General features: G+C 37.4%; 4 protein-coding genes and 1 long non-coding RNA gene across 6 annotated transcripts in view; 2 read left to right on the top strand and 3 right to left on the bottom strand.

The window, feature by feature from the left end:
• kermit (PDZ domain-containing protein GIPC-like protein kermit) overlaps positions 1 to 4,673 on the bottom strand; it is an 11,372-nt gene extending 6,699 nt beyond the window's left edge. The window contains exon 1 of the mRNA XM_089261815.1: positions 4,537 to 4,673. The gene's annotated coding sequence lies outside the window, so the exon portion shown is untranslated. The remainder of the gene's footprint in view (positions 1 to 4,536) is intronic.
• Positions 1 to 15,372, top strand: part of LOC108653935 (uncharacterized) — a 25,314-nt gene extending 9,942 nt beyond the window's left edge. Inside the window, exon 2 of the long non-coding RNA XR_001925702.3 lies at positions 15,270 to 15,372. This is a non-coding gene — a long non-coding RNA (uncharacterized LOC108653935). The remainder of the gene's footprint in view (positions 1 to 15,269) is intronic.
• Positions 5,321 to 7,405, bottom strand: RagC-D (Ras-related GTP binding C/D). The gene is made up of 5 exons (XM_018104863.3): positions 7,216 to 7,405; positions 6,550 to 7,020; positions 6,271 to 6,489; positions 6,063 to 6,205; positions 5,321 to 5,996 (listed from the first exon to the last, which is right to left on the bottom strand). The coding sequence occupies exons 1-5, from the start codon at positions 7,216 to 7,218 to the stop codon at positions 5,669 to 5,671; spliced, it is 1,164 nt and encodes a 387-aa protein (XP_017960352.1). The 5' UTR covers positions 7,219 to 7,405; the 3' UTR covers positions 5,321 to 5,668.
• Positions 7,507 to 8,244, top strand: mRpS17 (mitochondrial ribosomal protein S17). Its single transcript, XM_018104887.3, has 2 exons — positions 7,507 to 7,708; positions 7,769 to 8,244. Exons 1-2 carry the CDS (start codon positions 7,601 to 7,603, stop codon positions 8,126 to 8,128), a joined length of 468 nt encoding a protein of 155 aa, XP_017960376.1. The 5' UTR covers positions 7,507 to 7,600; the 3' UTR covers positions 8,129 to 8,244.
• LOC108653917 (uncharacterized) lies at positions 8,192 to 23,268 on the bottom strand. Of its 2 annotated transcripts, XM_018104848.3 has the most exons (9): positions 22,938 to 23,268; positions 16,760 to 16,887; positions 12,162 to 13,677; positions 11,452 to 12,091; positions 10,696 to 10,961; positions 9,421 to 10,630; positions 8,829 to 9,331; positions 8,534 to 8,765; positions 8,192 to 8,473 (listed from the first exon to the last, which is right to left on the bottom strand). In XM_018104848.3, the coding sequence occupies exons 2-9, from the start codon at positions 16,788 to 16,790 to the stop codon at positions 8,393 to 8,395; spliced, it is 4,479 nt and encodes a 1,492-aa protein (XP_017960337.1). In that variant the 5' UTR covers positions 16,791 to 16,887; positions 22,938 to 23,268; the 3' UTR covers positions 8,192 to 8,392. The 2 variants fall into 2 exon arrangements, with proteins under 2 accessions (XP_017960337.1, XP_089117928.1); XM_089261802.1 differs by lacking the exons at positions 16,760 to 16,887; positions 22,938 to 23,268 and adding an exon at positions 15,484 to 15,523.

Genomic DNA, 23,268 nt, shown 5'->3' with positions numbered 1-23,268 from the left:
CTGATTGCATATAATTGCACTTTATTATCGTTGTTGTTAGCCTGGTTTAATTGCTAAGCACTTAACAAAGGTTATTCTCTATGACACATACTCATACACAACCATATGTATATATATACTTAATAATTATATTTATTTGTAACCTATATAATATACATTTGAACCAGGCTCAACTTTCTTGTTGTACCATTGAAAACCTTCAGGGCATAAGGTTAAGTATTTCTTTACAAATGAATTTTACTGCAACAAAAACCACAACTCAATGTCGAAAACAAAAAAGAAACAAACGAAAACATAATAAAGAGAAATACCTTGCAAAGTTACTCTTAGCTGGCGCTCTCTTTAAAAGCTCTGCCCCAGAGCTTTGTGCATGCAAAAGCTTTTTGCAAACTTAGCAATACTCTCGAGTGATCGGATGAATGTACATACATACATATGTACATATACGTAAAAAGTTCGCTGTCATCGTTAAGGTGATTCAGATTTCGTTGACTAGGTCAATATTTGGTATGAGCGTATGAAACCGTTAACGGTGAAATTTAATTTTACAGTGATTTTTCATTTAAAATCGCTTGCAGGCAAGCAGAAAATTGATCTGAGCATTGTGTAGCAGCGCTTTGGATGTAAATGCATATGTATATATACACATACATATAAGCTGTGTGAAATATGGTAAGAAAGGGAAGTGCTAATGACGTTCTTCGTTGTTGTGTGCCACATAAATACCCTGTTTGTGCCGTGTGATAGTATGATATGTTGTATACGTGTTTTGTACTTAAAGGGAGAGAATATGATTATCTCTTATATGATTACACATTACACATATGTATATATATATACAAGAGTGGGCAAATCACAAGAGAGATGCTCTTCTCTACAAGAGAATAAATTTAATATATTAACACTAGCGTTAACATTCTGTAAATTAACATTTAATACATCGAATATATGTATATAACATAATAATATGTAAATAATAATAATAATGAATATTAATATTTAACATGATTTGTGAAAAAAAAAACAACAAACATAATTCATCAAAATAATACAGCCTATCTTTAATAATATGATATTAAACAAATAACATTTTTTTTACAAAATATATTTAAATAGAATAGAATATTAAACATTTATTATTAACAAAAAAAACTTAACTATATTAAGTAATAAACTATGACACTGCACTAAAACTGAAACTGACCCGCTCCAGGTCAGGATCGTGACTGATGCGACGCGGCGACTGGCGCGCCTTTTATACCTAGAAAAAGGTCACTCAAAATATGAGAAGAGTATGTTGAGCCTTTTTCTGTACTCTCTGAGTAGTTGAAATAGGAAGCGTATTTATGGAAAACTCAAATGACTTGATGTTTTATACTAATCAAGAATATATATGTGTATTATGAAGCTTTACATATATATATACATATACATATATTAAGCATACCACATATTTACATAAAAACAATATACCCTTCAGATCAATTAAGAATTTGCCATAATCTGTTGTTTATAATGTCTATATATATTTTATGAGCATTCTTCACAAACATACATATATAAAATATATATATATAATTGTTTACCCTTAGTTTTTGGCGTATGATTCAGTTTTTGGGCTAGACTGCCGAATTGTGCGCCATATACGTGGGTCTATATGTATTTTCTTGATACTATTATGGTGCGTTGCTCCCCGGACAGCAATTATTATTGTTTATATATAGTATATATATATATGGTTTTTATATATTTCTTTTTAGTTTATTTTATATCACGTTTTATTTTTATATTGAATCGCATTATTCATATTCGCTGACAGCAGAGTTAAAACAGAAACAAAAAGACAACAGCAACGTGACTATAAGAGAAATGCATACATAATTTGTAGTTTATCATGGGCCAAGTGCATTGAACCGATATTTCAGTGCAGCTGAAGCACCCTGTATCGGCTGAGCAATAAAGGCTCATAATGTGGAGCACAGATAGATATACATAAATATGCATACACATCTATATGTATGTATATTTGGCTGTGTCTGTGTTGTGTGCGACTTGGGGGCAAGTTTTTGAAAACATTTAACCGTTTCACCTCGCTGAACTTTGCGCACAGGGCAGGCAATTTAACCAAACAACAACAATTCAACAATCTGCAAACCAATTTGAATCTATGGCGCGCCAGATGAAAGCATATACATTTTTTTGAGATTTTCAAAGGGCAAAAAAATGAGGCAAAATAAAACAGTTTTATTACTCGCCGACACACAAAGCAGCTATGTATATTCCCACATTAGCTGAGCTTTATTGTTAATTTTTATTTAGTCAAATTGTATTTAAAGCCATTACTAGGCTTTATGGCCAAGAAATAAGTCGCTCAACAACACAGCTGAAAATGTTTATTTAAAAAATTTGCTGGTACTGCAGAAGGCTTAAATGTCAAGGACATTTTTCTCTATGCATAGCAACAATTGCATTTGCAGCTGCTTTACATATCAACTTAAAGAAAGCTTTTAATATAACAGTATATCAGATAAATGAAAAGGGCTTACACTTCAGTGACAAGATAAGATGTAGGGAAATTGGTTATCTTTGCTTAATTATAATGATGTTAAAGGTTGTCAATTTATACAACGAAATACTTAACATAACTGAAAAAGCCATTAACAGCGGATCACATTTATGTTAAATCACATTAAATTAACAGCTGGCTCTATGCAAATTTAAATTTTACTGTTGTTTTTCTTTATTTTTTTATGGCAAATTGAATGCTTATGGTTGACAAAGCGCAGCCGCCAGTGAGGAGAAAGAAAAGGGCGGGGGAGGCGAACTGAGTTGGCTTTCGTTCTGGTGGTAACAATTGTTTGCATTTAATGCCTAGGGGCGTGCGTGTACCGGTTCATAATATGGACTCTCTATAGCAATGTCACGCAAACAATTTACATAAATGACGTTGCTTCCGCTTGGAGCAAGCGGACAGCGCAGCCAACAAGAACAGCAACAGCAAAAGCAACAAAAACAAAGTATGGCCAGCAAATGAATGATGGCAAAAAAAAAAGAAGAGAAAGAACTTAATAGACAGACACGAGAATGAGAGTGTAGCAAAAAGTCAATTGTTCCGTCTGTCTGTTGGTCTGATTGAATTGTTCAGTGCGGAAGCGTGAAAGCAATCGATAAAAAATAATTTACAAAGCGCCTGCTGCCAACTACAACTAACGGCAAATATTCGTCAGACAGATAACAGCAGATAGAGGGGGAGCGAGAGAGGACGAGAAAGAGTTGAAAATGGCGAAGCGGCGTAAAAGAAAAACAGAAATGAATGCAACGAAAAATCATATCTTTTGGCCAAAACAACAAAACCCACTAACCAACTTCACGGTTTGTTGGAAATTTAATTTGCCTACAAATGGGTTTTTTTTTGTATCTCTTTTTTTCGGAGATTTCTTTGTGCCACCTGCGTCGAATGCTCATTGCCTTTGGGGCACGCCCTCTCAAAGTTGAGAATTTGTTGGAGCAAAGAAAACGAAAATTGTAAGCGGCACGTGTTGGCAACACAAATTAAAAAACATTAACACACTTAACGCTTTTTGGTCAGGCCCCCACCTCCACATCCTCTATTCAGACGAAATTATTTAAATGATTGCTTGAGCAAACAATATTAAACAATTGTCGAATGTAATGTTTACTACAATAATAAAATCAATAAGAGCTGCAACCCCTGCAAAAGAAAACTACCCGGCTAAATGCAGACATAACCTCAAATGTCTGAGATTGCATGACTCAAATCGTTTGAGGAAGGAAATTGCCGAAAAGGAGAGACAGCAAAAAAATACATGTCTGAGGTCATAGACATACCATTCTATGTTGCTATGGTGCTTTCAGTTATTTGGGGGTTGACTCTAAAAAAAATTATGATATGCATAAAATCCTAAATATATCCAAGTATTGGTACGTATGTACATATGTATGTATGTATGTATATTTTCCCTTATGATATAAGCTCTACTGTGTGCGGGTGGATGACAACACTCCAGAACACATTTGCGGTTAATTGTTTATCTGCTTTAGTGGTTTATGTATACACTGGAACCGCCCAGCTGCACAGCTGCACACCTGCAATGAATCGAGGCTAACTGCAACAATTTGTTATTTATCGATTGCCAATTTGTTATTTCTGTTATCATGAAAGTGGTTCGCTGCATCTCTTTCGCACACACGCACATCTCATCGTTTTAGCAGTGATTCTTCACTCTCATTTTTCTCCAGCGAATCATTCAACAATAGAGTTTTAGCATATATACATATATATTTAGTATATTATTAGTAGATTACAATTACATGTGCTTCATCTTTTATTATCGTTTGTTATTTGTATGGGAGGAGACAGACAAAAGGCTGAAGATGTGCCACCACCTTTCACTTTATTTATACATAAAAGTATTTTGGTTGAATGAGTTAATATCTATTGTGATGGGATGCTGTAGCGGCCGAGCATTTGAACAATCAATAAATAGCAAACAGAGTAGACAGAAAGTAGAAAACCTTTGTGTACGCACCTGTCGTCGATTCTGCTTGTGATTATTCCAGGCTGCACTTGCCTGCACTTTGGGCACAGAAAAGCACCGTAATGAGCAAGGAAAGCGGACATACGAGACCAGGTTGTTGTTGTTATTGCTTTTCCTCACACATATAGCCACAGACTAACGCTCACACACTTGCAAACACATACATATATAAAATTTCTTTCTTTCACCCGTTTTTAACTGGTTTTTATATGTTTTACTACACTACCCCGTCGATCTTCTGTTCACGCCACACATGCACAAAAGCAACTTTTAATTAAATTAGCACGATTTATGTGTTGAAGACAAATTAACTATTTCGGCTACTACTGGCGCATTAACTATTAATTCTACTGCTCTTAGCAGCTCATTTTTCACAACTGTATGACCAGCTCGCACACACACATGCAAAGAGTGTCGCCGTCGACCAGTCTGTTGTAGTTGTTCTAGAGATGTAAGTGATATAAGAAAACATCGATGCAACGATATAAGTCATCGATTTAAAATTGTTTACTTCTTTTCAAACCATATCGATATTAGTTGGTAGATGTTTACTATATATATATATATAGATGCATATATTGCATTTACAGAAAAGTAACGACTTTATGGTGAATGCAATTTTATTTATGCTCGAGATATTTACATTGGCTGTATATATTCGATATGTGGACTAAAAACTATCGGGCAGTTTGTTGCGATCGCTTATAAAACCGATATTGTGTTTGAAATAGGACCGCGAACGTAGAACATGATATTGCGTATTTTCTTTGAATTTAAATAGTATCAAACTTTTATTTAATATAATTTTATTTAAAAATATACATATTTTTAATTGTAGTGTTTATAAACGCTGGGCATTTCTGGCGTTGTAAAGAGCAGCAAAGCGGCTACACATATGAATTAACAATATAGAACAGAGCAAAGATATATAAAAGAAAAGAATAACATAAAAATTGGATAAAAAATAATTGTTAAAGACAAATCAGTGTTATCAGTATTTTGTTGTCTCTGTGTGTTTGTGTGCTCAAGTATAAAGATAAATGGGAAAAAATTATGCAAAAAGCTAAGCACACATAACTTAAGGTCACTGGAATTATGATTCGTGTAATTTATGGCGCTCTGGATACCGCAGCTGCATCATTGTCATGATTCAAACGACCACCCATTGTAAGACCACGGTCGTCGGCAAGTTCATCATCGTCCTGGTCGGGATTTTGCAGTTGCTTCTGACGTTTCAATCGCAGTTCAAATACCTCACTAATGGCATCGCGAAAGCATATAAAATTATAGTCAATGACACCCTGTCGATTGAAATTCTCTTCGCGCAAAATGCACACCAAAGCCAAAAACTTGTTCACTTCACGCATATAGAGTATCGTATTGTTATTTAGTTTAATGAGACTAGAACTGCCGCTGTCAAACGCCGTTTCCTCAGAGCTGTGGGTAGAGGTGATGAACTGTATATAATATTGTGCTTGTTTATGAATATATTATCTACTTTACCTGTAGATACTTGACAGATCAATGACCATATCAATCATGTCACAGCACAGCTCATAGATTTGCATATCCACAGGTGATGAATCAGTAGCAATATAGATTTTTGATACGACATCAAAGAGAAATGCTTTTTCGATGCCAGAGTTCTTTAGGGCAATAACCATATTAATAAATATTTTTGCTTTGATAAGGCTCTATCAAATCTACTTACTGGTATGAATATGTTCAACAAATTTTCTAGCGTGGGCAGCTGTGGTATTAGCTTTTGGACCACTTTCGAGAACGCTTCGAATATTGAATGATCGTAGATCGAGGTTAAGTGAAAACTTAGATGTATCTGATCTAGACCCGCTTCGCTGAGGTCATCCGACGAGCGTTGGTGTATATCACGTTGTGATTCCATTTTCGAATCATCGCTAATGCCATCAACCTATGAGAAAATAAACACCTGTATCAACAAAACATATTGATAAGCGAATGTTTGGCCTACCTTGTGTATGAAAACTTCGAATTTGATATGAGGATTCACTTTGTACGCTTCGATGACCGTATCCTTGAATTTTCTCAAAGCTTCGATGTAATCATCCTTGGCATCAATCACAAATACGAGAGCACCACAACCCCGAAAGATCATATCTGAATCGAATGGCGGCTTTATGAAATCAATTTGTCCCGGAAAGTCCCATATTTGAAATTGTACAAAGCTGGAATTATTAATATCATCTTTGACAATTTTACTCGTCGATTCAAGGAAGACCGTCTCATTCGGTGACATCTTATGGAAGACGACTTTCTGTATGGAACTTTTGCCTGATCTTCGCAGACCCATCAATAGTATGCGAGGTTTTGTCTCGCTGTTGTTAGATGCATTCGCTTCGAGATCTAGGCCATCCTGATCATAAGCACCGTAGCCAAAGTCTTTTGGGAACGGGTCCTCGGGATAGTCTTCATGTTCGTAGCTCTGTAATGAAATTAGAAGATTATTTTTAATAAGCGACTTGTGCTATTGAGCTAAAAATTGGTACGCATTTCAGTTGCTCTGCCATTCTTGATCTCGTAAGCGTGTACGGAACAAAGTTTTTCATCCAATTTACAGCTAGTTATCAGTTGTGGAGCAACTCGACTTTGATTTGCTAGGGCTTCTTTGTTTATTTACCATGGTGACGTAAGCGTGCGTTGCTTGTGCACAGCTATTGTATTTAACATGCAGTTAGGTTTACGCGCGCTATATTACTATAACAATTGTGTATATAATGGATAAAATTTAAAGTTTTAAATTGCGGAACACACAACACAAAAACTGTTTCTTATCGGAGACAAGGTGTGTACACAACAGCTGCCACAAACAGCTGATCAACAGTTAGATCAAGTGTGTGCACACCTGCTGCGCAATAGCTTAAAATACTAAACCAATGAATGCAGTTCAGAATTTTTGTAATGGTATTTTTGGTTGTCACAATCTGGTCACACTTAATCAATAATTTACTTGGTTTTGAGAAACGTGAATTAATGTTATTTTTGTTATTAAATATATAAGTGAGATGGCATCACGTGGATTAATACTATTAGGCCAATGCATGCCCTGCATCAAGCAAAATGCTTCCAAAATACGTGTTCGTCGTATGGAGCTGGACACAAATTTAAATATGGTTTGCAAAGCTCTCATCAGGCGGCATGTGGATAATATATTAAAATATTGTTAATTGCAGTACTTTAAGAAGGATACATTTTTCTTTGCACACGATCCGCAAAAGGTGTGTAAAACGGGCGATATTGTATTAATAAGAGAGCTACCCGAACGCTTGACACGGCTTATAACGCACAAGGTGGAAAAAGTAGTTTACCCGCTGGGTGACATAACCGATCCAATTAGTGGTAAAAAAGTTGTTGCTGGCAAATATCGCGAGGACATCGAAATGGCCAATCAGCTGTTCGGCAAATCAGAGAAGGCATTCGACTACGACAAGGCGCCGCCACGTGGCCGTCTGGAAGGCACCAAGGACTTTACACACGGCGAAACTTACATCAAATATCACGAAGATGGCAAGGATCAGCCCTTCGCCGTGTAGCCTTGAAGTACCTCCAATCTTGCTCTAAGTAGGCCCCTAAGTAGTTAAACAATATAGTCGACGTTACATTTTACTAAATATTTTTATTTAAAATGTCGATAAATGTTTTGAATGCATTTTTGTATGGTTTTGTTTTTGAAGTTTTTTTTTCTTTTTTATTGCGGCCCACATTCAACTGCGGTCAGTCACCGCTGAGCCAGGAATGAAGTCCATTATCTTTGTTTTCGTTTTTGATCCGATCCGTGCCATAAATTAAATTGTTAACTAATCACAATTTCTTACGATGCTAAAGTTGTACTGCAGTATAGGGTTTGCCACATGGGCGTTGTCATCGCATAGTTTTTGCTGCAATTCGAATGCAATTAGGGGTGAATTGAGATATCCTGTACTATTTTTGTGGCTTACTTGTTCCAGGTCTGGACTGGCGCGCAGCATAAACTCGCGCAGAAAGTAGCCACGATTGGGCATATCAAGCGCTAGAATGAGTTTATTATTGCCCAGCTGCTTGAGCACTTTCACCCAGTTGCTGCTGCTGCCGCTTGGTAGAGCATCGTCATCCTCGTTTAGCTGTGCGCCTGCATTTGACTTCGACTGCTCCTCATCGCTGCAGATAGACCATTGCAGCGGCCTGCTGGAACTGTTTGGGATAAGAAATATCAAATTATATCAGCTGCTCAAGCATAGTCATCCCTAATCCAACCTGAAATGCAGCTCCAGGCTGGCAGCCTGCAAAAACTTTGATACTGGCACCGTATAGGTGATGTTCAATGAGCTGCCGGAGCTGGGACAAAATTGCGCTACATCAATTGTGTGATTGTTTAGCCCCGCTATTACGCAGCTGCTGATGCTCCAGCAATCCAAGGGATGTGGCACAGCTGTTGCTGTGGCCAGTGGTGCTGCCGCCTCAATGTGCTCATCGGCTGCAGCGGGCTCAGCATTTAGCACAGTGTATATCGCATCCTCGCCAGCAGCAATTCCCGCTTCGCTTGCCAATTGCTTCGATCGTGCAGCTGTGTTGTGCGAGGATTTGCCATGGAAGGCGTTCGTCTCATTGCCTGCCACTGGCTGTATGATCAATATATCTGGCTCCTCCGGTTCCTGATCCTGCTCGGCGGACTGCAGATCGTCGTCCCCATTCTGCTGCTTGACGTTCGCATCTACATTGTCAGTAGCAGCCGGTTGCTGTGACTCAAAGCAGCTGGACTGAACGCGGAGATTATAAAGAAAAAGTACAAGATAATTAGATTGGAGTATAAGTTGAAGTATAAGAGAGTGGAGCTGCTGTAACGCACCTGGCATGTGGCGGCATTTGCCTCCTCACCATTGCACTCCTTGGGCTGGCCAAAAAGCGGCGTCTTCAGACTCTTGTGCCTGATCCACTCGAGGCTACGCTGATTGGCCGAGCGGCGCCCCACAGCGGAATCACGCAGACCCGCATCCGTGTACTCGAAGCCAAAGAGCGCTGTTATCGGATTATCAACAGCTTCCGATTCATTTGTGTTGCTCAGATTCTGCAGGTCGAGTGCATCGGCATTCTCTTTGTTGCCACTGCTGTTGCGCACAGCTGCGGGCGGCGGCACATCCAAGGCAAGGGAGAGCGTGCTCTGGACATGAGTCTGTTCCGTGCTCACCTTGTTGGTGGTCAGGGCCAGGTTGGCCGTGGGTGGCGACACTGTTTTGTATACATTATAAATGGCAGCATCGCCTGCATTTAGCTTACGGATAGCCTGCCCAGCATCGGAGGGGGAGAGATTATCGACAGCTGTACTGGCGACAGTGTTTACAACGACAATGCGCTCGTCCAGCTTGGAGGAAGGCTTGAGTTGCTGCTGCTGCTGCTGTTGTTGTTGTTGCTGTTGCTGCTGCTGCTGCTGCAGTAATCGTTGCTGTTGCCGCTGCTGCTGCTGTGCATCCACATCTATGGAATTATTCTCAAAGTCCTGGGAGAGTGTTATGCCCTGTGGCTTCTCGGAAGAGCTGTCCGTTTCATTGGTACTGCTGGCTAGGGCTCGACTAACGGCTGCAACGCGCACGCTTTGCAGCAGCTTCTGGGCAGCAGCTGGACGCAGTGCATCCTGTGAGACGGGCCATTTTGATTTGTTTTTGCTGACGATAGTTTTGTTACGTGGTGCAGTGGTTGTGATGCGTGGCTGTGGTGCATGCAGTTTAGGCAACGGCAAGTTAACTTGCGGATTGTTCATAACAGCCGTCAACTCCTCCTCCTCCTCGATGTCGCCTTCGCTCAATCGTATAGCTTGGCTGCCTCTGCCAGTGGGACGTGTTGTACTCGCCGCATACAGAAAACTGGGCCACGCACCGTGCGTTTTGTTCTTGAACAGTGTTTGCAAGCTCTGCTGGAAATTGTATCGATCCTCGTCAGTAAAACGAGTCGTTCCGTCGGGTCGATAGAGGTGACCGTCGCCGAACACCGGAAATCCTTCCAAGTGCTGCTGCTGCTGCTTATTGTGCTCCACAAAATACAGTGTGGAAACAGCAGCCAAACTGGATGGGAACTCGTACATATTAGACTTTATATAAATATGACTTATATATCATGCTTGGCTCACCAGGCTGCCATCACAATAATCAGCAGAAAGATGATGATCTGCATCAAGCGGCTGGAGCAGATTTCATAGCCCTCATTGCTGCGATTATTTGATTTGTGAACGCGAGGTGGTAAAATGCAACGTGGCTCTAACAAATCCTTGGCACGCAATTGATGGTTATTGTGAGTGTTGTTCGCTCGCTCCAGGTTCTCTATGCGCGTCTCCAGCGATCCGGTCACCTTGCATAGCTCCTTAACGGCCCCAATGTTCTCCATAAGTATACGATCCTAGAGCAATTAAAGTATATGTTTTTCAGTATCTGTATTGTTTGGCTTGTGTTTGAGTTTTGTTTTGGACAAATACAAATCATATTCAACATTTCTTTTGTATTGTAAATAAAACAGAGTCTTTTTATCAAATAGTGGTTTCCAAAGTGTGTCAACATTCAAATCAGAATAGTGTGACCATGAAGTATCACTGATTTTGGTGTGTACATATTAAATTTGATTTAAGTTGCCATAAGTGTGACCATAAACAAGCACCGCTTAAAGGACACATTTAAAATAGTTGGGAAAAATAAGAACATTTTGCATATGCCTTAATCAAATTATGATGCCCTATATATATTTTATATAACATGTACATGATATCCCCAATTCAAATTGTTACTTTCTTATAGTTGAATTATTGTCAACTATTCCTGTTTGGTTAATTTTTACAGTGTGACCATATACGCTAACTGACTACCAGAATTTGAAGTTAGTTTGAATTTCTTACCTTATTGACCAGCAAAAAGTTCTCAATAACATTTCCATTGGGGAGTACAACGCTGCCAGCTTCTTGGACTGCATCCGGTATCACCTCACGCACCTCCTGTGCTATGACACCCGTATCGACAATTTCCCTAGTGTCACTTTCGCGCCTCAAGCCCGAGTGCACCGCAAACTCCGGTTCATAGCGATAGCGGACAATACGAATCTTTTGCATGTTGCGCAACTGCACCGAAGTATCCAATTCGGCGATTTCCTGTTTAGCGCGACTATCGCTGGGCTGGACAATATGGCCGGATACCTTGAGATTGCCATGCACCACCAGGCTCTCATCCGGCCGATCCGTATTGATGCCCACGCGACCCGCATGAAAGATGGACTCTTGTGTAATGCCACGCTGCCAGCACAGGTCCACATCTGACTCGAATTGGCCCGGATTCGAGGCACGCACAATAATACGCTCGCTGCCATGGCTAACAACAGGAAAGTGTCCTGACGTGGTGTGCACATGCAGGCCAACGACCAGCTGAAAGAAACGCTGCTCCGGATTGGGACGTCCCTTCTTGCGCATGTTATTGTTGGTCGTCTCCGAGAAGTGAAGACGACCCACGGTTATCTTGCTGACAATATGGCTCTGGAGATCGATACTGATAAAGACAAGTGTGAAATATTTATGTGCTATGTCTTAAAACAATCTTGTTTAATCAGCAGACTTACGGTACAGGATAGAATGGCTTCTTGGAGCGATCCGATTGGCTCTGTTCCACGCGTATCGTTTGGTTGGGCGCCTCGAATTTGACACCGTAGAAATGCAAGTGAAAGGATTTGATTTTCTCTAAGCCGGACGGTGTCTTCACAAATTTGGCATCTCCTTGAAGGCGCGCATGGCACGTGACCTGAAAGTGATTCTTCTTCTGGCACACATACGCGTCATCCGAGACGCTGAAATTAAAGCCTTTGTCCGCATCCACTCGATAATAAATGACGGACAGCTCCTGCAGGCTCTGATCGCACAATTTGTGCCAGTTCTCTGGCTGAAAGGGGCTAAAGCGGATGCATTGCGTCAACGCTGGATCACCAGCCTCGCTGCCTGATCCACTGCCCCCAGCTGCATTGCTGGCCTGCCCATCCAGGCTGTTCTCTGCCTGGGAATTGATGCCGGACAGGGCCGGGGAAACGGAGGCGGAGCAATGTGAGTGCGCGGGTGTCTTGCTCGGATCGTGTTCGCTGTGATGGCTGCTGCTGCTGCTGCTACTGCTGCTCGGTGCAGCAGCTGTAATGGAATGATGAGAGTTGCGCAACGGACTGATTAAAAGACCCGACTCATGCTTGGGCACACTGGGCGCAAAGTCCGGGCAATCCAATTGAGTGGACATCTTGCGCTTGCGGGACAGCGAATGGACAGGGGTCGAAGGTGTGGAGCTGCGGTTCAGTGACAATTGACTGGTGCCAATCACCTGAACACGATCGCCCAGCCCCAGCGGCGAGGTCAACATGCAGGTGGACATGGACGATAGATTTTGATAGCTGCCCGCTCCATATATACCGTGTCCATTATCGTAATGCTGATAGAGCAGCTGCTCAGGCGGCAAATCGTGATGTTGTTGCTGTTGCATTGACAGCAACTGTTGCTCGCCCAGCTGCTGCTGCTGCTGTTGTTGTTGTTGCTGCTGCTGCTGCTGACAGAGCAGGTTGTTGGCATTCATGATCAGGCCAGTCTCATGCTTAACTCGCACATCCTGCGCAGGCGCCACAAAATGATGTCCTTGCTGTGGCGTTGCGAACTGAAGATCTGTGTGCAACAGTTGTTGCTGCTGCTGCTGCTGCTGCTGCTGTTGATGTTGCTGCTGTGGCTGCTGTTGTTGCTGCTGCTGGTGCTGCGTATTTGTTAGCCCTGAATAGATGAGCTCTCGCCCATTGAGCGCATGCACATCTCCCAGCGGACTGTAGGCGGGCTCCGAGCCCGAATCGGGCGGACTCTCGGGCAGATGTGCCAGCGGCATGGCCATCGCACTCACCCGCCCTGTCGCTCCCAGCTGTGCATCCAGCACGTTCATTGGCGGCGTATGCGGCGACTCCAATTTGGAGATGCCACCAACGCCGGCTGTCTGCTCCAAGCTGAGCGTCTCATTGTTGCCATGCTGTGCTGCATCATCGAGCGATCCGACGCCAGCGGCTTGCATAAACAAATCGAGTGCCTCATTGTCGATGCCATCCATGAAATCGGGGCGAGCTGCAAGAGAAAACAGAGCGGGAATGAGACGAAAATTGTATAGAAGAGTTGAGAGTGTGCTGAGCATAAGTATAAGATTATACGTTGTACAACATGTTGCTAAGAGTATAAGTGGGAGGATATATAGCAGTATAAGAGGGGAGCATAGTATAAGTAGAAGTAGAGTGTATGTAGAGCTAGGCATAGGAGCGTGTATATGTGTTAGTTCAAATGGAGTATATCTAAATCCATACTCAAGAGTATAAGTGGGAGTATAAGTAGAAGAGAGCATAGGAGTATGAGAAGTTTCATGTCGAGAGATTCATGAAAGTATGATAATGAGTCTAAGTATATATGTATGCTAGAATATACGCACGGCTATGAGTCATATGAGTTATGGATGAGTGTAAATATATTAGCATGCTTATGCTAATGAATACTAGTAGTAGTATAAATAGATTGGTATGAGGGTAAGAAAGATATTGACTATTTGTTGTATTTCGCCTGATTATTGGCAAATGATTTGTGCTCACAAGTATAACTATGAGTATAAGTGCGAGTGTAATTAGTATATCTACAAGTACAAGTACAAATATTTGTATGAATATGATTAAGAAATTGAGTAAATGGAGAATAAGCATGTATCTGAGTATGAGTATAATTGAAATGAGAGAATAAGTTTGAGTATACATATAATAAATATACATAAGTAACCAAGGAGGCAGAACTAAGACATGTGCGTGACTAGGAGCAAGTCCATAAGCATGAGTATATATAGGAGTATGAGTAAAAGTATTAAAGTGAATGAATATGATAATTATGCACATAACTATGGGTATAATATAATATATATGTCAAATATAATGAATAATGAATAATAATAGCAATAGATAAAATAAGTAAAAGTAAGCAAGAATTAAATATTAGTAAAGGAATAAAATAAAAGTATGTATGATACTTAGTCTAAGTAGGGATATAAGCTAGCATATTATCATATAAATGAGTAAGAGAAGAAAGCAATATGAATACGAGTATGATAATGAGTATTAACGTAATGTAATAATTAGTATAGTGTGATGATAATGAGTATAAGACGAAGTATAGGTATGCATATAAATTAGTATAAGTCTGAGAATGAGAGTGTATATGCAAGTTAAGATTATGGACAGTCTTTATAGTATACTCGTTGTGAATATATGTGTAGGTGTGTATAATTGTAAACTGAGAGTGTAGAAGAGTGTATAAGATTGACTGCAAACTGTGAAGAGCTCAATTAGCTAGACAATGAAAACAACTGAGAATTGAGTTCTTATCATACGACTTAATTGCCTGCAACTATAAGATTTTCACATTTATTTTCTATTAATTGGCTTTCTATTCAGATAATTAAAGTAATTGTAAATTTCCGTCTGATATTAATAAATAAAATAGTTAAAACAAGAACTTGTTAGCTAAGCTATGAGCAATCCCCAAAAAATGTATTGCCAAGTAAATAAAAATATTTTTCAAATATTTATTTTGTGCACACGCTTGCTGCAGCTCATTGAACACAGATTATTGATAATGTTTTGTTTTTATTTTAATTTTTTTAATATTATATATTTGTTTTTTAGGAGGCGTTGACAACCAAATGCGTACCACAAAATGAGCGATAAAAATGGAATTCTAATTGTAATCAAGCGAAAAAAAAAACATACACAAAAAATAAAAAAAGAAGAGCGGGGAAGAGAAGTGAATTGATAAGCGGAGCGTGTTTGATCGATAAAGAAGTGAGGCAGAGCAAGAAGTAAATGCAAATGCCAGGTGAAATAAAATTATACAAATTACCATTTAATGTTTTTGGATAATCCATAGTCAAGTTGATTTAGATATAACAATAAATATGTATATTTCGAGTTTGTTTTTGTATTGAATGAGACGCGTTGGCCAGGCCCAAACAAATTGCACTAATAGCCAAGTTAACAGCTGCTGTTGCTGCTGCTGCTGCTGCTGCTGCCACACAGCATCCACAATAATTATTATAGTATTATAGACCAATCGACAAAGAGAGTGAACCAAAAATAGTTGAAATAAAACAACAATTATCTAATGCACAAGCGGTTGATGCACTTTTCACAACTCGCTGAGCAGTGAAAATGCGCTTTTCCAACTGTTTAATAGTGTTTTTTTTACTTTTTTTTTTTTTAATATTATATATAAAGCAAAAGAAAACAAAATTATAATCATATAAACAACTTGAACAGAAACAGAAGCTCGTCAAGTAATTGAAAGCGAAAATGAAACCCAATTAAAAATAATAAAAGAAAGAGAGAGCGTATAAGAGTGAGAGAGGGTCAATAGAAAAAAGAAGGGAAAAATAAAACCATGTGGAAATTTAAATCAAATTATATATTTTTGCAAGTGTTTTTTCATTGTAGATTTTAAAATGTTTTTACATATGCATTCACAATTCAAAACATTGCAGCAAAAGCTGTTTTACAATTATTATTTTACTATAATTATTGTTTTTGTTATTGTTATAAAATATTTAATTTGATTTTTGTTTTTTAGCCGCGCCTCAACGTCAAATACGTTGAGTTATTTCAGTGCACTGAAATTTGATTTGGCCTGCTAAATGATTTGAATTCGCGTCCTGCTCGCAGCAATATTGATCAAACAAAGCCAAGCAGGCGACATTATTTAGCAATATATAAACCTACATACATATTTATGTATAGCATATAGTATATATCTCTGTATGTCTCTATATATCTATGGCTATGCCCAAGTCGAATGCTGTTAAGCATTTGCCGACTGCTACATTCAATTTATTTTTTATTTGCCATCTATTTTGGTAGCCGCATTTAGATTTTGTTATTGACGAAACGGCGCATATTTTGGAGACCAGTCGAAGGACAATTTATGCCACTGCTATTTTATGGCCCTGCCATGGGACATTATAATTCTGGATTTTTATCATCACCAACGCATATCGAATCTATTTGCCTTTAATTTTACTCCAAAAACAACTGTACTTTAGGAGCTCAACTTTTAGCTGGGTAACGTTGCTCAAATATATAGTAAATTAATTTTATTTTAATTACTTTTTTTGTTTCATACTTACAAAAGTCCGGAAATTCGAATTCCATGTTCATATCCGAAAATAGTTAGTCCAATAAATGTTTATGCGTTAGTCGTCATCCTTTCCAGATCTTATCAGACTCTACCGCATCATTCCGATTCTTGTTTCTGCTGCAAGAGTAGAAGTTAAGTTTAATGGAAACTTTTTTAATCGTTAATTTTTACAATATTCACAATTTCTGTTTATTGCACTCGTGTTGCAATTGTTTATAATTTATTTTTCAGTAAAGTTGCAATTCGAATAATAGAAAATAGATGCATATATGGTCAAGTTTTTGTCGCGTCTTATTGTGTTTATTACAAACTAACTCTGACTTTCCATAATTCCCGGAACATTGTATTTATTATAATAAACAACAATTCCCGTTGAATATCATTGTGTTGAAGTATTCTCTCTTATGCGACGCGACGTTGGCAGACAGCGCGATTATAGATTTTTTTTTTAAGATTTAAGAAACATGTTTTGTTTTTTTTTTTGCTTCATGATATCGACATGACGTCGCAGTTAATATATATAATATATATATGTATATTGTATATATATATTTATATGTACTTGACATGATATCTCATTTGTACTGTGGACCAGGCGAAACGAAAAATAAAGAAAATAAATAAATAAAATGCAAAAATTACAGATAAACAATTTGCATTGCCAGCACACGAGCTATAAACTGATGTCTACTAAGAGTATTTTGTTGTTGTTGTTTATATGTATGTATGTATGTATAAATATACCCGAGTGTTAGGTTTGTGTTTTACTCAGAATTTGACATTAAGCTTTAATGGGCATTAAGTTATAGGAATCGAGCTCGTGCCGAACCGTTCTTTTAAACATTCCAGTTTCTATTTGTATACATACATATATGCATATAGTCACACACATACACACACACACTAAGAAAAATGCATGCCTGTTTTTGTTAGCTAAACTCTATGGAAATGTTTTGAATAATTTGGATCTTTTCGGTTGCATCTTAATTAAATTTTCGAGTCAGGGCTTATGGTAGCTAGAAACATATTTAATACTTTACTTATGTTTTTGTATACTGCATATACTATTTATAATACATATACTATATAACGATTCATTAGAACAAATGTCTTAAATGATCTAGATACATTTGAAATAGTTTTAGTTCATTAGGAATTCATTGAAATGAACTTTATGATTAGCTACGCATAAATTTCAACTGAATGGCTCTTATAGGCTTAATGGACAGATATTTGGTTTTTGATGAAGTCTAAGAATGTAGCTACGTCACGCCTTAATAATATGCCAACTTCCCTATCTTATCTAAAACTCGTTTTTTATATGCGGAACGAATGAGAATTCATTCAGTTTCATTATTATTTTATAAACTAACATCAATTTATTTCTTCTTATTCACAATGTGAACGCATCCTTGTGTATGTCTTTTGATAATCAATTTTCAGCAAGTTTTCCAAATATTTTTAAAAAGAAATTTCAGATTTTTAGCGCAGCTAAGTATGCAACGAAATTTCGTAAAATCATTTCGCATCAAACTTAATTTTGTGAATGCAAAATCTATGTAGCACGCAGACTAGAATATATCTTTTTCAGTTGTTGTTGTTGCTTTTGTTTTTAATTGCGTTTTAAGCGACAAAGTTTTTTTTTTTTTAATTTGTCTGTCTGTCTGTCTGTGCGCTTGTTTCTGTGTCTGTTTCTTCATTTTTTATGGCCACTCTGATTGTTCTGCGCATTATATCTGATTTATTTATATTTCATATGTATATATGAGTATGTATGCAGACATATATACACAGTTATATATATATAAATGTGGTGCATTGAGATGAAATGCGGAACTTCTCATATCGGCCAAAGAGCGTGACTTAATTGTTTTCATTCACTTTCTAAGACTTTGCTTTTGAGTTCATTCATAAGTAACTCTTATGAGAAGCAAATATTATTAAAATATTATTATTATTATAAAAAATATTATTAATTATTTAGAAAAATGTATTATTATTATTATCATTTATGAAACGAGTTGAAAATAATTAAAAATGCTTATAAAATAAAAAATATTCATGTTGTATAAAAATGTATATTTTTATATGAAATTTAATATTTATAATGCACAATAATATATAAAAATATATATATTATTTTAAGATGCTAGTTACATATTTGAATATAAACTATAAACTTTCTGCAGTAGTACTAAACAGAGAATATGGATTAAAGACATTCTCTAGAGTACGTCTCAGCTATCATCACATTTGCTGTTGTTGTTGTTGTTGTTGTTGTCGTAGTCGCATTCATTGACGTCGCATTGTCGCAATGATTTTGATTAAATTAACGCTTCGACTACAGCTTCAGCTTCAGCTTGAGCTATGGCTATGGATATGAATGTGGATTTATACATACATATGTATATAATGTGTATGTATATTATATATGTATGTATATAGATATTTGCAAAGTTCCCAAGCAGAACAGCAAACAAAATGCTTTTCATACGAAAATAACTCAAGTGAGTTGATTTGATTTAGTTTTGACACAACAACAACAACTACAAACAGCAACCAAACTTGATTTGGAATTGGTAAAAAAAAAAAGAATACTGAAATGAAATAGAAAACAAATCGAATTGAAAAAAAAAGTATAACACGTATAATAATGACAAGAGTTTTTTTTTACATTTTTTATTGAAGAAGCAGCTGCGAGTTCTTGAAATAACTAAATTATGAAAGAACAGAAAGACTAGCTGACTATTGAATGCTCTATTATTTATTTTTATTTTTAAATTATTGTATAAACAAATTAAGTTTATAATTTATTTAAATTTATAGATGTGTTTCTTGTTTTTATATATATTTTTATTTTATTTTTATTTCCATATTAAATTATTTTGCAATAATTTTATTTAATTTCTGTCCAATTTTTCAAATAGCTTAAGCTTTGTCATTTGAATATTAATCATATTTAAGCTTTTAGCTATACTTATAGAAGACTTATCTAAACTGTATAAGAAATACCATATAACATTTATACGCTAGCTAATCAACTCTTTTTGTTTATATACGAACGAACAGATGAAAAAGTGCCATAAAAACCTGTCGCTGCTGCTGTTGCTTTAGCTGTTGTTGTTATATTGATTTAGCCGGAAGTTAAGCTCAGAGGCAGATTGTTTGTTTTTGCTATAATTCTTATTTTCTTCTTCTTCTTTTTCTTGTTATTATTGTCGCTGCTTGCAGGGCGCTCATCCTTGAGCCACAGTTAACAAACAGCAGCAAAAACTGTAAACGTTTTTTTGGGTTTGTGTCAAATCTTTAGCATTTCAATAAAACTTTTGCATTGAGCTGCACGATTTGGCCACAAAATTGGTTAGCCATAAATCTGATTCGAAAAAATACCTATGTATATATACACAAAATGAGAGAGCGAGAGAGAGAGAGCGAGAGAGCTTTGCATGCTAATTGTTGTGAGTGGCATGTGATTTGGAAAATATTTCAATTACATGCGGATTAGCTGGGTAAGATAAGAGCTCCATGCTCAACCAGCCAGAACTGAGCAGCAACGCATGATTTCAATTTGTACGTATGCAAATAGTCGACTCTAGACTCAAGCGTCAAAAAGTTAATATATCTATCTATAGGGATTTATGGGCATGTGTCTCAAAGACCAAACAAATCAATCAAATTAGCGAGCCGACTCTAAAGAATTACGCAAATATGTTTGAATTAGCCTCCAAAAAAATTTATATATACATACATATATAATACAGACCAATCCATCTGGCTGCGATTTCAGGGCCTTTTTAATATTCATGGTATTAACATACATATATATGTCTGTATATAATATCATAACTATATCTATTATGATTCATGTGTAATATATATAGATATATATATGTATGTCGATTAGTCTGGGCCGCTGACTAGCAATTAACACTGTTTTGTTAAGTTCAACGAAAGCATGCCACACATATTGGAAAGTTTGTAAATTTTTTATTTGTTTCAGCCTTAAAGCCTGGCTTTATAGTAATCGATAACTTTCTGGATTAAATATACTTAAAAACTCTTTCGTTCGAATGGAATGAAAGCTAGGATTCATTCCAGGAATATTCCTATTTTCAAGTTCCTTGAGACATTTATAGACAGATTTTTGTATAGTTTAATGACCCATCAGGAATATTCAGGTGTCCCTCTAATGAGCATTTGCAACTTGTGCCAAAATTTGTGTCAACTATTATTTGACACGTATAGAATATTGAAAAGTTCATTGAACTCTTAGATTTATGGCGTTGCCATACTTTTCCCCCCTTAATATTGTTATTTCAAAAAGTGAAATTTTACCAATAGGAAAAATATATAAGAAATAGCTAAAAAATGCGTTTTAAATTAACAGCTACCCACTAAGCTAGGCACATTTTAGCGTTGCCATACTGCTAGTATTCGAGCTGCTATTGCTCACAGCGTTTTTATTACCTGCTAAACATTTAACAACTCAAGAGATTTGCTTTTATAGCCAAAATTAAGCTCTTGATATTAGCCACAAATCACAACGAAAACATTTGATACCACAAAAACAATTAACTGTTGTTTTGCCCACTGAGGCGCTCGCGTTGCCAGACTTTAGTGCCAATTACTGGAAGCTAGGGGAAACATTGATCAAACTCTGATATAATTAGCATAATAAAATTATACATAATTGAATATATTTTTATATATAAATGTTACTCTGCACAAAATCCGGTATTATGCCACTTGGCAATTATTTCAAGTTTTTAGTATGATTTTGTTTTTAAAGAAATCCCAAGAAGAATAGAAACAGAAGCGGATGTATACAAAAGTCGTATGGTTTTTACCCGCTGATAAATAATATGAAATATATGTTTTAATTTGAATAACCAAATGATGATCTATTCAACAATAATTTAAATAAATTTATTGAAATATTTCTATGGGTCTAACTTCTTGCTTGGTGCTAGAAGAAATCTAGAGTCTTAGGCTTGGCTTTTGCCCCCTTTTCATGCACATCATCTTCTTTCTCTTTCTCGCCGATCTGCTTTTTGTTTTTATTTCATTTTACAAATTATTGCCGCTGCCGCCGCTGCTGCTGCGCTGAAACCCAACCAACCGGTTGAATTTGATGTCTTTTGCTGATGATATTCCAATTGCTTTTTGTTGTTGTTTTCCTTTGGAGACGCGCGCTGCTGACGTCTTAGTGGCTGCTGCGGCCACTTTTGTTGTACTTGTTGTTTTAGCTTTTTGGGCTATTTGTTGTTGTTGCTGTCGCTGTTTGTTTTTGCGCGCTTGGCACAGGTTGAAACGATGTGGAAGAAGCAGCGGTAACAAAAAAAACAAAACCGATAGCAGAAAGAGACGCAAATACCCAAACTGGCCGAGATCTTAGCATGTATTTGAACTTGGTTACCATCTCCGGCCGTTGTAGGTGCCCACCACTCCCGCCCCACCACTGCACAGCCCACCTGTACGGCATAAATTAGTTAAGTCGTGCGGCAGGTGGGCGACCACTTTACATTGAGAGGAGTCTCTCTCGCTCGAGTTGATGTGCCAGACAGCGTTTAAGCCAGCAACAATTAAGTTTGCATTCTTTAACAAATCTCTACTGTTGTTGTTTGCATATTATTAAATGAAAGGTAAGCGCTTGTACGTGGCTTTAGCTTGGTGTGAGTATGGCACTCACACGCGCAGTCTATCTCGCTCGCACATCAACTCGCGCTTAGATTTGTGTTTTTGTGTTTGTGCTGATGCTGCGCGAGCTGTTGTTATTGTATTTGGTTTTTTTTTTGTGGGAGTTTCATTGTTTTTGCACATTATTATTTGAACTAAGATATACATTGGAATCTGTGTGCAAACATGTTTACTTGACGCACGCACACAGGCACACATACACAAGCACGCACACACACACAAATGTGCACACGCAGCATTTGTTTTGCCCATTTGCACAGATTTTTTGTGTTGTATCTTTTTTATGGCTTTTCTTAATTTGCAACAATTTTCCAGTTTTTCACTAAGTCGCTAGCTTTGACTTTGATTTCATTTGTTGTTTGTGTTGCTTTCTCTCTTGCACTTGCTTTTTATAGTTGTACATATTATTGCATTTTTATTTTGCACACACATATTATTGTATACATATATAGATATAGAAATACACTTACACAAATTTCCGTTAGTTTGACGTTTGTATTTAACTATAATTGTTTACGTTTATTTGATCGCTTTGGGTTTCACGCTTCGTATACGCGATTTAATTTTACTAACAACAACTACGGCGCTCGTCTTTTATTATTTGTGTGCCGTGATTTCTATTTGATTTGATATATGGTACACATACACATATATCAAGTTATTTCTTTTTTTTTTTTTTAATTTTTTCGTACAACCAGAGCGCGATATCTAAATCGGTTAGAGTGTGAACAGCAACTGGGCGAGATCATGCGCTCCGTTTGCCTGCCTCTCCATAGCCGCTGCTTAATGAAGCTTAGCTTC

Source organism: Drosophila navojoa, chromosome 5 (genome assembly GCF_054131105.1).
Source record: "Drosophila navojoa isolate 15081-1374.11 chromosome 5, UAZ_NAV_1.0, whole genome shotgun sequence".
NCBI lineage: Eukaryota > Metazoa > Arthropoda > Insecta > Diptera > Drosophilidae > Drosophila > Drosophila navojoa.
This window is presented reverse-complemented; position numbering and strand designations above follow the sequence as displayed.